Genomic DNA, 15406 nt, shown 5'->3' with positions numbered 1-15406 from the left:
GGCGGTTTTGGCACGGAGGGTTTGCACAAGGGCTTGTGAGCGCTGCCGGGTTCGGTGCGGGGCCGGGGCTGGCTGGTGGCTGGGGCAGAGCAGCCCTCCCCGTGCTGCTGCGGGGGGTCCCCGTTTTGCCGGGGAGCGCGGCGGGGGGGCTGGGGGGCTGGCAGGCAGCGCTTGGATCATCGCAGCTTTCGGAGATGCTGTCGAGCTAAAAATAATTACGTAAACAAATTCCTTCCCTGTGTCAGTAACGAGTGACGAGCGTAAAGTCAGAAATCGCTCCCGCCAGCACATTTTCTTCTCCTTTATCAGCATAATCTGTTTACTGCTAAATGCAGGAGGTGGCTATAGACGTGCCTGTTTCACTTTCTGGCTCCTGTGAACCAGCACAAATGTTGCAAGATTGGAGCTGCGAAGGCGGCAGACGCAGAAGCCCCAGCCATCAAACACACACGCAACTGTTTTCCCTGCCTCTCCGCGGGGTTTGGTAACAAAAGCCCACATTGCAGGCGGTGGCTCCCGTCAGGCTCCTTTTCAAATCCGCCCGGAGCCCGCGTGCCTTTGAAGTGGACGCCGAGGATTTGCTTTCCCTGCGAGTGGCTCAGCCGTTGTACCTGTTGAGCGCCGGTGCCGTCGCCCTCGCAGCTGCGATTGGGGAATCAGCGGGGACCCGTGTGTTTCACCTTCTTCCTGGTCCCTGGCCAGAGCCGGGGTTGTTTTGAGGCTGCAGGGTCTGGGGAGTGTCTTGAGAGCACCCACAAAGCGCTCCCGGCAGCACCGGGGTTCGGCCAAAGCTCGGTGTGCTGGGGGCGAGGGCAGGAGGCACTGGGCTGGAAGCGCCCTGCGACGCCAGCGAGCTTTCCTAAAATCAAAGCAGCAGAAGAGCCACCCCACCGAGCTGATCCCGGCTTCGGTGTCTGCTCCTTTGGAAGGAAGGGTCGAGGAGCATCCCCCGGAGTTGTGGCAGCCCGGCCGAGGGTTAGAGGCATCCCAAGCCACGCTGGCCTTGCCTTGACGCGTGCAGGCTCCGAGCCCACCCTGCTCCCTGCCCTGTGCCCAGCTCTCAGGCGGAGGTTGGTGCCCCGCAGCGTGGGGGGGTAAGAGGGGTGTCTGGAGGGGTGCGTGTCCCCGCCTGGCTCGGGTGGCAGCTCGGTGGCTGCGGGTGTGAGGGACTAAGTGTGAAGCTGGGGCTTTGCCACTGGGAACAGAAGGTCCTTTAGTCCCTGGTTGTGACTTTTATTCCCGGCTTGAGAGCGGTGGAGAGCGAGGAGGGGCTCCTTTCCTACCCTCCCGCTGGCTCTGGGGTCCATAGGAGGCTGCCGTTCCTCCCTCCCCATCCAAAGCAGCTCTCTGCATATTTGGAAGAAAATCAAGCTTGGAACTGGATCAGCTTGTCAATGTTCCAGCGCCTCTTAGCTACCGAGGGCTTAACTTTCAGCGAAGTTTCCATGAACGCAGGAAGCACCGGCAGGCAGGCGGGCAGGAGCTCTTGGGGGAAGGAAATTCCGCTTCTCCCAGACGAGGGGGTTGTTGCTGGAGGGCTGCTCAGGTGCGCGGGGAGGAGAAGGCAGCGAAGCGCTTGTGCCCGGGCTCTTGCAGCACGAATTCCCGCTGCCGAGCCCTCGGAGGGTTTGCCTCGTTCCTCCTCCTTGCTGCCTCGTCGTGCCGTGGCTGGGGGGGATGGCGGTGAGCTCTCTGTGGCGGCCGGGCAAGCCACGTTTCGCATCACGTCCCAGGTCAGTCCTGCTGGAACCGCGCTGGCTTTCGCAGCAGCAAGCGGCGCGGTGGTAAATGCCGCCGTTCCTCCGCTCCCCTGCGCGCTCAGCCTGTGCAGGAGTTGACACGTTGCCTCCGAGCCGTCTTTGTAGCCCGGCCGTAGTTTGCTGGAGGAGCCCCGGGGCTAACGGGCTGCCTCTGTTTCCTCTTCGGGCCGGTCTGGCCGAGCGCATCCCCAAAGCATCCGGCATCCTCCGCTCCCTGCGACGCTTCCCGGGAGCACCGCTGCGGTGCCCTGAGGAAACGGGGAGAGGAGAAGGGGGCTGCCGGGGGGGGGCTGCGGGCTGGAGTGTGGGGGCTGTGGGGAGAGGGGCTGTGCCCCGAACGGGCACCGCGCAGGGTTGGCAGCGGGCGGGCAGCCGCCGCTCCGCAGGGGCCTGGGGATGTCTTCGCTAACACGGTCTAACAACTTGCCCTTAAATACCCGAGGCGAAGCGAAGCCTCTCTGAATGATGTCACTCTGTAGCCATTTCAAAATATCTTGGAGGCACAAAGCATCATTTTAATGGAGGATGAAGAGGGATTGTTTTTATGTCCTACAAAAAAAAAAAGAAAGAATAAAATCGGGTCTAAAGAGTAGAAAGGCCACTAAAACCGGCTTGGAAGCCAAAATGCATTTCTTACATAAAAACGTACAATTCTCAGTGACATTTGTATCACTTGTATACAAAATGGTTTAAAAAGAAAAGAAAACCAATCTGTGACATTTGTGAGTGTTGCTATTTTAGAATTTATTTCCATAAGTGATTTTTTTTTCTTAAAGATGTTTAATAGTAATTCATATAATAAAGTCCTGTTGTACTCTTAACGCTTGGATGTATTTTGCTTTTTTGCTCCCATTTCTTTACAGGGGGACAAAAAAAGAAAGAGGGGTGGGGAAGGAACTGCTTCTTCCCTTCATGCCCCCTGCAGCTGTGTCCCTCATGGTTGCAGGTGCCCAGAAGCCTCCCCGGCTCGTTGCCTCCCTGCTCCTGACCATGCTGAATTTGCATCCGACAGTTTTCTCGAGAAAGCGAGCGCCGCAGGAGACCCATCGCTGGCGAGCTCCTGTCTCCATCCAGGAGAAATTCCTGCTTCCACGCGGCAGGATGTTTGGTTCAGGAGCCCCGGATTCGGGGAAAGCCCTGGCACGGCCCCGTTCCTCCCACCTCAGCCAGCAAAGCAACATCACCCCGAAGCACGGTGGGTGTGTGGAGCGCCCACTGCTCCCCTCTGCCGTCCCCACGCCGGGGTTCCAGCCGGGGCCCAACGCAGAGGGGCTCCCCTGGGGTCAGAGGCTGCAAGGGTGGGCTCTGCACCGGGGAAACCATCCTGGCACCCAGCGTGCCGGGGAGCAGGAACCGCTGACCCACGCTGGCGAGGGCGGCTGTGCCCATGGGTCCCTGTGTATGCTCCCAGCACGCCCGTGGCCAGCTACGAGTGTGGGGACCTGCCTTTCAGGAAAGAGCGGAAAAGGAAAAATGCTGTGGCTTACCCGCTTCATTCTGAAAATAACAAGCCTCTCAGGGACGGGGCGTGTGAGATTTCTTTAAGCTGTTTCATTAGCTATCGCACAGTAACTCCTCCACGTCTGTCAAGCAGGCAGTCTGGCTCCTTCACGTTATCTCCTGGCGGAATGGAAATATGTTGTTATAATGAATTATTTTTGAAGTAACGTGTTATTCATCTCCAGCCCTGCACACTTCCACACTGAGCTGGCTGGATCGCTGGGTCTACAAAGCTGGAGAGTGCGGAGCTGGATGGCGTTGTCAGAATCGCTCCCGTAGGGAATTGCCTGTTTGGTGCTGGGCTTGGCTTCCTTTTTCCTTTCATGTGCTCTGCAACAGGCTGGAGGAGGAAAACTTTTGTTGAGAAGCTCCTCAGAGGCTCAAAAAGCAGCACATGGACCCAAAAATGAGGTGTGTGGGGGGTCTGTGCCAGGTGTGAGGGAAGGGCAGGTTCCTGTCAAGCCCCACTTTGAGGAGCTGCCCCTGCCATGTCCCCAGCCAGCACCCAAAACCTCGATCTCAAGCCCTTCATTTTGGGGAAGAGTAGGACTTTTAGCCTGTCCAGACTGTGCTGTCCTTGACAAACGCTCCCCCGAGGGGCAGCCGGAGGGGCTGTGAACCAGGGGACCGCTCCACCCCTCTACCTCCCCTCGCCGTGGGCAGGAGGAGGGTTATTTCCCGGTGGTGGGACATGGCATTTCATGGGCAAGCCCCGGGGGGCAGCGGCAGGGCCGGGGAGGGGGACATGTGGAGCATCCCCCTCGCTTGCGGGGATGGGGCCTGAGTCCACTTGCCCTCCGGCAGCAGCTTTCGGTTGCTGGCAGGATTAGAGCTCCCCAGCCTCACGTGTGGCTTGGAGACCTTCCCTGTGAAAGAAGATGCTGGAAAAAGTCAAGGTGTTCTTGCCTTAAATGTCAAAAGCATCGAAATGCTGGAGAAACCCTGGCTGTTGACTTCCCGCCGAGGCCAAGCAAGCTGTGGCGAGCCCGCGGGGGAGCCAGGGCTTTTCAAACAGCTGAAAAGACCCGGGCCTGCCCAGTCCTTTGAGCAGCTCAGATGCAGCCCTGGAACAGTCCCAGCAACTCCCTTTTGAATTTTTTTCCCTCTACAGGGGCGAGGGTTTTTTCTTTCAAACCCGCGTTTTAAGAAAACCAGCAGCTGAGAAAAGCCCAGGACTGAAAACCGCGGTCAGATGACGATGAATGCTCGAGGTGTTTTATAGACTGGCATCGGGTACCTGCTGGCTGCCAGGCTGCGGTGGAAATTTACTGCCCCCTTCCTTCCCGAGGCTGGAAGATGGAAGGAGAGAGGTATTTTTATTCCCATCAGCTCATTCCCAAGCGAAGGGCTGCACCTAGTGACCAGCCGCTCGCTGCCACGCACTTCTCTCCCTAGAAAGGCTGGAAAAGCTGGCTGGGGAAAGGCTGCTGGGTTTGATAAATGGAGGTAATTAATACCCATTGGGGCAGTGCGCCGGGCTGCCAGGCGCTGTCTGGGGACGTGGATCCCGCCGAAAGGGACAAACCCCGGGGTGGGTGTGTGTGGGGGGGTCCCCGCGCTGCCGCCGCCATCATCTCCCTCAGGTGGACACGACATGGCGGCAGGTCCCTGAGGGGACGCGGCTTCCCCGGGGCTCCCGCTCCTCCCCGCCATCCCCCTCAGGGGACAGCCGCCCCAAGGAAAGGGCTCCCGTGTCCCTCAGCCTCCGCGGGAGCCGCGGCCGGGCCAGGAGGGAGGCAGGAGGGATGCGCTGCCGAGCCTGAGGACAGGGGGGACGGCGGCGCTGGCCCTTTAAATTGAGAGGCGGGGGGCCACAATCCGGCTGAGCCCTCGCTCGGTCATCGGCTGGTGCTGACTGGGCGCCGCCTCTCACCGCCGTGCTTCGGCTGTCGGCTGCGCGGCCTGGCAGCGGCAGCTCCGCGAGGGTTCCGCTTCCGGGTGGGAGGGCAGGCCTGTTGCTAGCGGGGGCAGCGTTGCTAAGGGAGGCCTAGGCCGCCCGCGCCGCCATGGCGGGCAGCCGCATGCAGAAGATAGGGAGCGTGTTCAGCCGGTGCGGGGGGCCGGGAGGGAAGGAGGGAGGCTCGAGGGTGGGGCGGGTGTCCGCTGAGCCACCCCGAGCCGCTCTTTCTCTCTCTCCCTCCCGGTAGGACCCGCAACCTGCTCCGCATCGGGGTGATCAAGAAGCCGCTGTGGTTCGACGTCTACGCCGCCTTCCCCCCGCTGAGGGAGCCCGTCTACCGGGTGCCGCGGCCGCGCTACGGCAAGGTGAAGGACGTCGTCCCTCCCATCTTCTACGAGGAGGACCAAGTGCGAGCGTGAGTTGCCGCCGAGGGCTGCCTGCCCCCCGCACCCCCTCCGCGGCCCCCCGCCCCTCACCGGCCCTTCCAGCAGCTTTTTCTCCTTTTTTTCATACCCTTGAGCGTTCCCACCATGTTATCCCCCGTGTATTTGCGCTCGCCGGTGGGGAGGCTCGTTCGCGATAGCAAAGGCAGGTGCTCACACCACACAAAACTTCACAAAACTGCGTTGGGTGGCCAGGCTGGGCCAACCTAAACCCTCTGCGAAGAGGTGACCGTGCTCCTCTGGCTCACCGGTGGTGGTGGAGATTGATAAGACTTTGTTAAAATGATTAAAACCGCTGGATCAAACTTCTCTGTATAGCATAATAACCAATGGAAAAGGAGAAATAGTGATGTGAATGCTTTTTGTTGTAGCCTAAACTAACTGACTCTGATGTTGTTTATTTATTCCAAGACATATCCCTATTTGATGGCTTGAAAAATTAAACTCTTTTGTTTTGTTTTGTTTTTTAAATAGGAGATTTTACAGAATTTATGGCAGTGGTCCAAGACCTTTTGATCTGTCAAAATCGAACTACAAATCTACTTGCCAGAGGTAAGGTTTATTTATCATTAAACTAGAAATATTTATGAAACTTGTCCCTTTCCCCTCATAAGTCAGTAGAGCAAAACATTATTTGTGAGAGTAAAAGTACAATCTTGAAATCTAGGTTTGTTGAAAAATACAATGAACTGAAGGAAGAAGGAAAAGTTGAAGAAGAAAAATTGTTTGAAGAAACAGGAAAAGCTCTTTTAGCCAGTGGGATAATTTTGCAGAGAAGAGCAACAGAGAAAGTAAGTATTAAATATTCACAGTGGATTCAGAAAACTTCACTTTCAGGCCCTTAATGTTGACTTAGTCCAAACTAAATTCTCAGCGAAACAGTCCCACGCCTGATGTTTGCAATAAAATGTCTTTGCTATGCAGAGTAAACTTTTTCCCTTAGTCGTGAACTTGACTGGGCAAGGCTAAGAAGGTACTTCTTGTGGGACGGGACAGAGAAGTACTTGTTCTGGAGGTGAAATATGTAAGTCTTCAGTGCTTTCAAATCATCCGTTGGTGTGTTTGTATAAACCATTTGGAAATACGTACACCTATTACCATATACATGTTCTCTCTATAAGGTAGCAGGGGGTAAATGAGAACCTCTTCTGGTTTGAAGACAACTAACACATTTTTCCATCCCTCCACCCCCCCTCTTTTTTTTTTTTTTCGGTAGTCTAATGCACTTTCACTCTTGTTCTTCAATCCTGATCCTAAACTGGAGTGTTTTGCATAAATCTTGCAGTTTGGATGTTGTGGTTTGGTTTGGGTTGTTTTTTTTTTCCCTTCCATGTTTTATTGAATTAGAGGTTTATAGTCTGGTGTTTTTGGCAAGAAAATAACTGTCCAAAAGAACTGTTGAAAGTTACTGCTTTCTGTTTTCTTTAATATACAAGAGAGGAAGTGGCTCCTGGGCACATTTTGTCTAGTTAGTTCAGGCAGTTGTCATGTAACTCTTAACACAGAGTGAGATAAAAAACCAAACTGAAGATGCTTCTACAACAGCACGTCAGGTAGAGTAGAACACGGCTGCTCTGTGATGGTTAGAAATCTTTTACCTTGTTCACGACTAACTGATGCCATTTCTTCTGAGAAGGCTGTCCTTGTAATTGAACACCCCCAAAAAGAAGGGAGAAGGGCTGTTTCTAAAATCTGCAGTATTAAACTCCGTTACCTGGATTCATTTATTATTCTCTTTTGTAATAATACACTCTCCATTCTCATTATCCAGTGATATCTGGGCCGTAGTGCTTTCCCCAATAAAAGAGGCTGAAGAGAAACAGCAACTGGTTCTGCTTGAAGTGCACTGTCCCACGAGCATGTGAAAAGATGAAATCACTGACTTTCATCTTTCAGCTTGATTTCAGCAGTGTCATTTTAAATTTCTTGCCCTGGTGATACCTTAACACTGTATTGTACCTTAAAAATCTAAGCATGAGTTAGAAGTTTTCTGCCAGCTTTTTTCAGATGTACAAACTGGGGCTGTTGCTTTCTGTTGCCGTCTTCAGTCACGCTTCGGCAAACGTTTTACCACTCTTTTTTAGCAGTTGCCTGTCTTTAACTGTAGGTAGCACAACAGGATCATCAAGATGCTGAAACCAGGGATTCTGCGCCACACCCCCAGCTTCAGCCTGTGTTGGAAGAGGTGCGGGAAAAGAAGCAAGATCAGGAGGAGCAGACGCCAGGGTTGGCAGAAGCGCGGAAGGAAAACCCCTCTCCCTCCTGACAGCCGTGCCGCTGCCTGTGCCGCTCTGCCACCCGCCGTGCCCTGGCTGTGGTGGAGCCGCCGATTCTGCCTCCAGCCTGGTGCTTCTGAGACATTTTCTTAGGGGGAATGCGCCTCGGTTATCCGGCTCGAGTGCCTTCTGTGATCGCCTGTGTGGCACGCGTTCTTGTTCTTCCATCTCCCCAGTTGTATTATTGGAGATGATAAATTTTTTTGAGGTACAGGACTGCTCTCTCAGATTGTGAGTTGGAAAACATAGTTGGAAAAATAAACATTTTCTGTAAAAATGGGAAGTTCTGCCTCTTCAGGTGTGCTATTTGCAGTAGTAAAGATGTTGCTTGGCTTCTTGCACTTGGTGGTACAGGTCTGGCAGTCCTGCTGTTGAAATGGCAGATACCACTTGCCTGATGTGTTCTAACAGCTGTCTGTGGTGGCATCTCTTTATAGCTAATGGAGGAGAGTTGCTATTTATGTAAATGTAATAATATGCTCTTCCTATTCTATCATTTACTTAGATAAAGCGTAACAATACCAGATAATTTGGACCTTTGGAATTTTTTAGTGACTCTTAATGAAATTGGTCAGCTCAGAAGTGTGAAAGATGTGACATTACAGCTGGTTGCTGAAGAGAAGGTAGTGTGCTGCTGCGGAAACAGTCACGGGAACTCTGGCATGGAACAGCATAAGAGAATAATAATCCATTTTACCAGGATCTGAAGCCGATTAGAATGTCATTCTTGCCATGCCTGCCAACTCCAGTGCCTAGCTTATTTTTTATTAAAGAGTTTGGCTTTGGGCTATGTGAAAAACAATTACTGTTTGTGTTTTTTTTGTTTGTTTGTTTTTTTTTTCTCATTTGTTTTGTTTAGTTTTTTTTTTTTCTTGTTTGGTTTTTCTTTCTGTATGTTTGTGTTTTTTTTTTTTCTTTTAAAAAAAACAAACTACCCCCACAAACAGGTGTAACTCATGTCAAAACAAATCTCTCCTTCCTTGTCCCATTCTTCCCTACAAGGAAAAGGAGATTTCCTTTTGGTTTCGTACTTACCCCCCCAGACACGTTCTCCACATCACAATTCAGTGACAATGCTGCTCTGTGTGCTGCAAAAAGCCTCTTACAAGTCTGTATTGTGTGGCATCGAGAAGGAGGATTTAAAAATGCCAGTGGTTTGGTTTTGTGTGGCTTGATTCACCCCCTGGTAGCAGTGTAATTACAGCAGAATTACTCAGTTATCCTTGGAAGGTCAAACTTTATTCCTAATTCTGCTCTGTAATTCTAGAGGAGCGCAAGATTTTTATGGCAGAGTAACTGCCTCGGCGCTGCCGTAGCTGCAGGCTCTGGGGTTCTTCCCCGGGGAGTGGGAATCGCTGCCCTCACCCCACGCCCAGCAGCCCCTTCCAGGGGAGTAGAACGGAGGAGCCCACCTCCAGTATCCAGGTGTCGGAACCACCGTGCTGGGTCAAGGGTAAGAGAAATTTTAATGTAAACAGGCGTCAAAAACGCATTAAAATGGGATTGGGTCTGAAAGGGCCCTGGAGAGGAGCTGTGTCACGAGAGCAAGCGGCAGCAAGGCCGTGGACCAAGGCGAGCCGCCCTCCTCGGGAGATCTCTGGCAGCGGGGATGTGAGTTTTCCTCCTTGTGCCCCGTTTTCTTGCTTGGGCCAAACGGTTGTTGCCAACCCAAGGGAAGAGACCGACAGCTCCACGTTTCCAGCGCCGTAGCTTTGTGTCTTTGCCTTTCATGGATTTTTACAGAGGTTAAAAACTTTCATTTTGAGCATCCTGCTTTGCATTTTTAACTGTGGAGGATACTCTTAGCTTGCCAAAAATTATAAATGGAAGTACTTTAAAAAGGAGAAGCGCTATGAAATTGAATGCAATAACACGTGAGAGATTTCTCGCTCCCTTCGTTCACAGTTCGGTGGTCTGTTTATTGTCACTTCTCTAAAAAATTGCCAACAGTACTTCCAGAGCTTTTTGCTCTATCATCTGCTGTAACTTGTTTCATCCTTGCATCTTTGCTGAGTTTGGCTATGTCTTCCTTTACTCATCTGAAGCATATTGAGCCGTAACAAATTTAGAACACAGACTGGAGCAGCAGCCTTGTACATGTGCCCCGAGTGAGTTCCTGCGCAGAGCAGGGAGGCAGAAAGTTGGAATTAATTTTCTCTTTTATTTTGTGTTAGGAAAAAGTCACTGGGGCGGTTCCTGGGGCAGAGCACTCCCAGCTGGACCAGTCGTTCTGCCAGGACTGGGGGTGAGTGATGGGATTTACCCTCCCGAGCAGCTGAGGGCTTGGGAGCAAGAGACCCTCGTGGTTTTTCATTCCCCTTCCAAGTCTGAAATGGGGGCGACTGTCCAGCTTCTTAACCCTTAGTTTTCATGACTTCATGTGAGAAGCTTGTTGCAACTTGCCCTTCTGCTCGTGGCCCAAGCCTGGCATGCCCAGTAAGACAAGCTTGCGATGTAGAAAGTGCAAAGAAATTTGGATTCGTGCAGCAGCAGCATAACCTGCTGTCAGCTGGGAGGGTGTAGGTGTGCTCCACGCTTTGCCAAACTCCTGCATGAAGCAGTTGTGTACTTCACTGACACATACGAGCTATTTTTCTGAATCAGGTATGTGGCTAAACTACTCGTAAAACCTGGAAATATATAAGGGAGCGTACACTTTGCGTGGGAGCCCTCACATGGTGTAAATCAGGGAATTATTTTTTGGAAGCTCGCAGGGCAGAGCCTTTGGGGCTCGGGCAGGTTGCTGGCTGGCCGTGGCAGTGGGGACATTTCCAGTGTTGTGGCTCTGGATGGAGAAGCAGTTAGAGATGTTTTTTTGTTTGTTTTTTTTTTTTTTTTTTTGCACTGTGGGTTTGTTACAGCTGGTGGGTAACGGGGGAAGTATCGGGGAGAGGATGAGAGCGTAAGTATTTGGTGCGGTTAGGAGAAGACACAATTAAGATGATGGTTTTTGACAGTGTTTGTTCACTGGATGCGTTTGCCAGGCTGGGCTTGAAATGCCAATCACTGTGACCTTAAGAGTAACTCAACTACCGTAATTAAAAGCATCTGGGCAAGAGCCTGGGGTGAGGGATTTATTATTTATCAACCATTTACCCTCCAGCCGCCAGCAAAAGGTCAGCAGCTTTGTGGGAGGAGGGTTTGTTGGGGAGCTCGGAGGAGAAGGACCCAGGACCCCCCCTTCCCCGGCTGTGGGGGCTCCATCCCGCCGCGGTGCCCCCCCTCCCCAGTCTGGCACTGGGCGGCTGTGGCGGGGATTCCCGCTAGATGGGAGCCGTGCTCCGCGGCTGGTGACAGCTCCCGGTGGCCGGTGGTGGCCGGTGTCCCCCCCCCAAGCCCCGTCCCCGGCTGGTCCTACCCCTGTGGCGGTGGCAAGGGGGGTGTGGGGGGGGTGTTTGCTCTGGCCGGAGCCGGGGAGGGGGGTGCTGGCACCGAGCAGCGTGAAAAATGTGTCTGATGGTAACCTCGACCTTGGCTCGGTCCTGCCGGCTGATGCTGGGGAGAAGTCCTGAGTTTTCACCAAAAAGACTCGAGGAGGAATCTCGGGTTCCGGCCCCCTCGGGGAGCGAGCGGGGTGCGCGGGTGGTGGGGTACGAGGTGCACCCAGGGAGGTGGGTTGGGGGGGGTACGGGGAGACCCAGCGCTGACCGTCGGTCCTGCCCGTGCTGGGGAAGGCAAAGGCAAAGGCTGCTCCCGGGCTTTGTAGGCGAAGGACAGGGATGTGACCTTGTCACCCGCCCTTGGCCGTCTGGGGAAGCTCCTGCAATCACGTAATTCCCTTCCGCCCCGGCGAACCCGTCCTCTGCCCTTCTGACACTTGTTCACGACTCGGAGCGAAGCTTTCGCTGTCTTGCAGTCCTGCCCCCCCAAATTACGGAGGAGCCGGGTGACCTTTCCTGGGCTAAATTGCCGACCTCCTTCCTCCTGCAAGATGAGTGGTGCGTGTGGCAGTTCCTCCCTCCGATTGCCAGGCTATTTTAAGTGACAATAAATGCCAAAGTATCAGTTACAAGGTTCCTTACTCCTGGAGGCATCAAAAAGACAAGACAATCGCCGGCAGTCAGTAACCCCTTCTACAGCTCTGAAAGCTGAAGTTTTTCCAAGGTCAATTCCTAAAATTGTGGGCCTTGCCTGAAAATTTTAGGGTGAACTTGGGCACGGTTTTGATCCCCGCGGCGGCACACAAGCCCCTCGCGGCAGAGCTGGGCACGTGTCACTGTGCGGTAACGCACCCCCGACCACGCCGCTGGTCACGCGTGGGCAGATTACGTGTTGAGGGCAGGGGAACTAAGGATTTAATAGGATCAGGGCTTACGTCTGGAGCAGCCAAAATAATTCATCAGCTTTGCTGGAAAACCAGGAGATCTGACCTTGCCAATGCCAAACTTCACTGAGGCAGGTAATAAAGCGTTTAATGTTTTAAGAATGTGGCTCCAAGTAAGATACAAAAGTGTTGGCATCGCCACGGTGCAGTATTCTTGTGTGATTTACCCCTGCTCCCCCTTGCCTGCACACACGCGTTTGGTCTTCAAATCTGCCCCATTTTGATCTTTGGAATATTCCAGAAATCTGTATCTGTTAGGATCTTAGCTTGAATTTATTGTGTTTTTATACTTCCCTTGTTATACAACACCTGATAAAAGATATGCTGGGATGTATCGAGGAGTATGATGCCCTTTGTAACCCTGGGATGAGGCAGTCTCGTTGCTTGGCACGGGAATTGAGGCAATAGCCATCTTTGCATCACCTGAATTTAGAAAGCTTTTATTTGGGTAATTTGCTGGCTTGGAGCAGGAGTTGGTGCTGCTTCCCTGGGGCAGCCGGTCACGGTGGGGGCCTGGGGCTGTTGGGGCAGCCAGGCAGACGAGCTGGGCATTTTACACTCATTTCTCAGGAAAATGTATGTGGCATTGGAGCAAGGGAGGTTATGGCATGTGGGATTTCCACACCGGGAGAGGGGATGGCACACAGGTGGCTTCTGCTTTCGGGGCCGGGGGGGGAAGCGGTTTGCAAAACGGTGACAGCATCGGTTCCTGCCATCTGCCTGGTTTTGTTTTTAAATTAATGCTTTTTTTAACGAATGGGGATTGGTACTCTTTGTAGCATTTTGCTTCTGCAGCACCAGAAATGTCCATATAATAGTAATTCCCAGCCCAACAGTTCTGGGATGAGTAAGGTGCAGGACAATTACCCCGAGCAGGGCAGGAGGAAGGAGCAGCGGGAGGGTTGGAGCGTCCTCAGCAGTGGCTTGGGGTGAAGAAGCCGGCTGCTGTTTTACCAGTAAATTTGATGTATTTGCAGGACCTGACCCACTCCTTGTTCAGTTTTTTGATCAGTTGATGCAAACCCCTGACAGTTGGGCTAATGAGCTGGCTTGTGGCTGGGTCAGCTGGAAGGGCTGAGCCCCAGAGGGACCCCGGCTGTGGGGCGAGCATGCTGTTGGGCGCTGCAGTACCTTTTCTTTTAATGAACGTTTTAATAATCGTTCAAGGAGGGACAGGCTGTTCAAACCCCTGCGGCCCCATCCCGGTGAGCTCCCGTGGGGCCACTCACTCCCCTTCCTGCTGCCCCGGGCCGGGGATTTGAAATCTTCCCGGGACACGGCAGTGATTTGGGATGTCCCCCGCTGCTTTGAAACCCGGAGCATCAGCGATGCTGGGGAGGGTCCCCCCAGGAGCCCCAGCAGCTCAGCTGCCCTTGGCTCTGTCTGTCTCCCGGTGCTGCTGCTGCCTGTATGCATATTGCAAGCTCATTCTGATGTGCGCTAATGCTATTATCCTCCAGAAATTGAAATCAAGTCTGAACCTATAATGTTTCACTGGGAGGGAATTGGGGTTATATATTCCTGTGTACAGCAGCATTCTATTTCAGTCATAGCATTTAATTATGATTGGTGTGTTAGTGCCCACCAGAGCATAACAAATTGTCATTATGTTATTCTGCTGAGTCTAATTTAATTGGCAAGTTGTCACAAAAGCAATTATCCATCATTTATTTTGTTGCCATAACCACATCTTGGAGAGCACCTGCTGTCTGAAGTGGAAAGGCTCTGCAGTCTCTTGGTCCTGGATTTCTTCCACTTGCCTGACACAAAGACACCATTTCCTCCTCTTATTTAAAAATATGTTCCTCATTTCCCAGCGTGGGCTTGTGTGTGAGGCTGGAAATGCCGGAGGAGATGAGCTGTGCAGGTAGTGATCCGTTTGAGCATCCCGGGGCCGGTGCGAGTTACGGAGGCTCGTGCCCTCCGGAGAGCTCAGAGCCCGCCCGGCGCGGTGGCTGTGAGCTGTGCTCAGGTGAGTCGTGGGCCCCGTTTGTCTCCTCACTTCTGGAATGAAATAGGGAGAAAAAGGGAAATTTGAGACCTTCTCCGCCTGCTGTAAATAAAACACTCGGCTCCTTGCAAATAATTTTTGGGCAAAAAGGGTGGGGAAAAAAGCCACTGATGGTTTATTTTGGTGTCTAAATATGCGAAGGTGGGTAGGGGTGTGCAGAGAGACGTTCAGAGGAGCAGAGGGGACGTGCGGGCTCTGCCCCGGGACCCGGAGCCCAGCTGGACCCTCTCATTCCGCTCAGCAGCCGAGATAAAGAACAAACATCTGGTGTTTGACATCTGTGTTGGCCTTCCCCAAACTGCTCCCCACCGGCGGCTTTGCTCCCGCCGGCAGCACCGCTGGCTGGCACGGCACGGCACGGCATGGCACGGGGTCAGCCCGCTGCCAAAACCCACCCTGGCTCCCTGCCCACCCTTCCCCGGCCCCGAGAGCCGCCGCAAACCCTGACCCCAGCCCCCGCCGCGCAGGCCGGGGTGCTTTTCAATAAGCAAGTTTCAGATAAGGTATCTGGGTTCCCATAAAGATTAGGAGGCTGGCGAGGGAAGATTAGTGGTTTCTCATAATCTAGCAGGCAAAGCAATATCAAACTTCCCGAGACCAACCCAGAACTGCAGATTTTTCTCCTTCCTGAGACGGTGTGTGGCTGTGACCTATTAACTTTTCAGATTTTGGAGACAGCATCCCAAAATCCTGCAAAGCTAAGGCAGACTCGAATGAACTCGAAACCTGTGACTCACTGTGATAAATGAGTAAATAAATGAAAATCTGTTTTGATGTCTGTATTTCTTTCAGTTACTCCCCTCTCCACCCTGTCTGTAATCTCTTCCCCTCTGGTAGTTCTGATTAGCTGCTAATGAGGAAAGATGATTTTGTAGTTAGAGAGAGGGTTTTGTTCCTGGTTTTGCCTTTTTTCCCTTCCATGCCTTGATTTCCCCATCTGTAAGCCAAGATGTTGTTTATTTAAGATGGGTGTTGTAAAGTTAAATTAACAGTATTTGCAAAGTGATTTGCTTCAAAGGTAGAGTACTGCAACTCGAAAAGGAAGGTTAAGCTTCAGGAATTGTAACTTTTCCCTCCTCGTGTCCCCGCTGGGACTGAAGTGGAGTGCTGGCCGTTCCTTGTTTCCCAGCAGTGGAAACCTGACGTTTGCCAAGTTCTTCCCCTCGGTTCACCAGGAGGAGGAGGTCTGGAG

At 52.7% G+C, this 15406-nt stretch overlaps 1 protein-coding gene across 1 annotated transcript; it reads left to right on the top strand.

Annotated features, from left to right (window-relative positions):
* The first annotated feature begins 5158 nt into the window (after positions 1-5158).
* MRPS23 (mitochondrial ribosomal protein S23) lies at positions 5159-8162 on the top strand. The gene is made up of 5 exons (XM_033004858.2): positions 5159-5310; positions 5408-5575; positions 6078-6155; positions 6271-6394; positions 7711-8162. The coding sequence occupies exons 1-5, from the start codon at positions 5267-5269 to the stop codon at positions 7867-7869; spliced, it is 573 nt and encodes a 190-aa protein (XP_032860749.1). The 5' UTR covers positions 5159-5266; the 3' UTR covers positions 7870-8162.
* The last annotated feature ends 7244 nt before the right edge of the window (positions 8163-15406 follow it).

Source organism: Tyto alba, unplaced genomic scaffold (assembly GCF_018691265.1).
Source record: "Tyto alba isolate M040663 unplaced genomic scaffold, T.alba_DEE_v4.0 Super-Scaffold_19, whole genome shotgun sequence".
NCBI classification, from domain to species: domain Eukaryota; kingdom Metazoa; phylum Chordata; class Aves; order Strigiformes; family Tytonidae; genus Tyto; species Tyto alba.
This window is presented reverse-complemented; position numbering and strand designations above follow the sequence as displayed.

Bases quoted from the DNA above. Each gene is read 5' to 3' on its own strand.
- MRPS23 (XM_033004858.2), top strand. From the start codon at position 5,267: ATGGCGGGCAGCCGCATGCAGAAGATAGGGAGCGTGTTCAGCCG. The intron at 5,576-6,077 runs GTGAGTTGCCGC...TTTTTTAAATAG, and splicing joins GAGGAGGACCAAGTGCGAGC to GAGATTTTACAGAATTTATG. The intron at 6,156-6,270 runs GTAAGGTTTATT...CTTGAAATCTAG, and splicing joins TACAAATCTACTTGCCAGAG to GTTTGTTGAAAAATACAATG.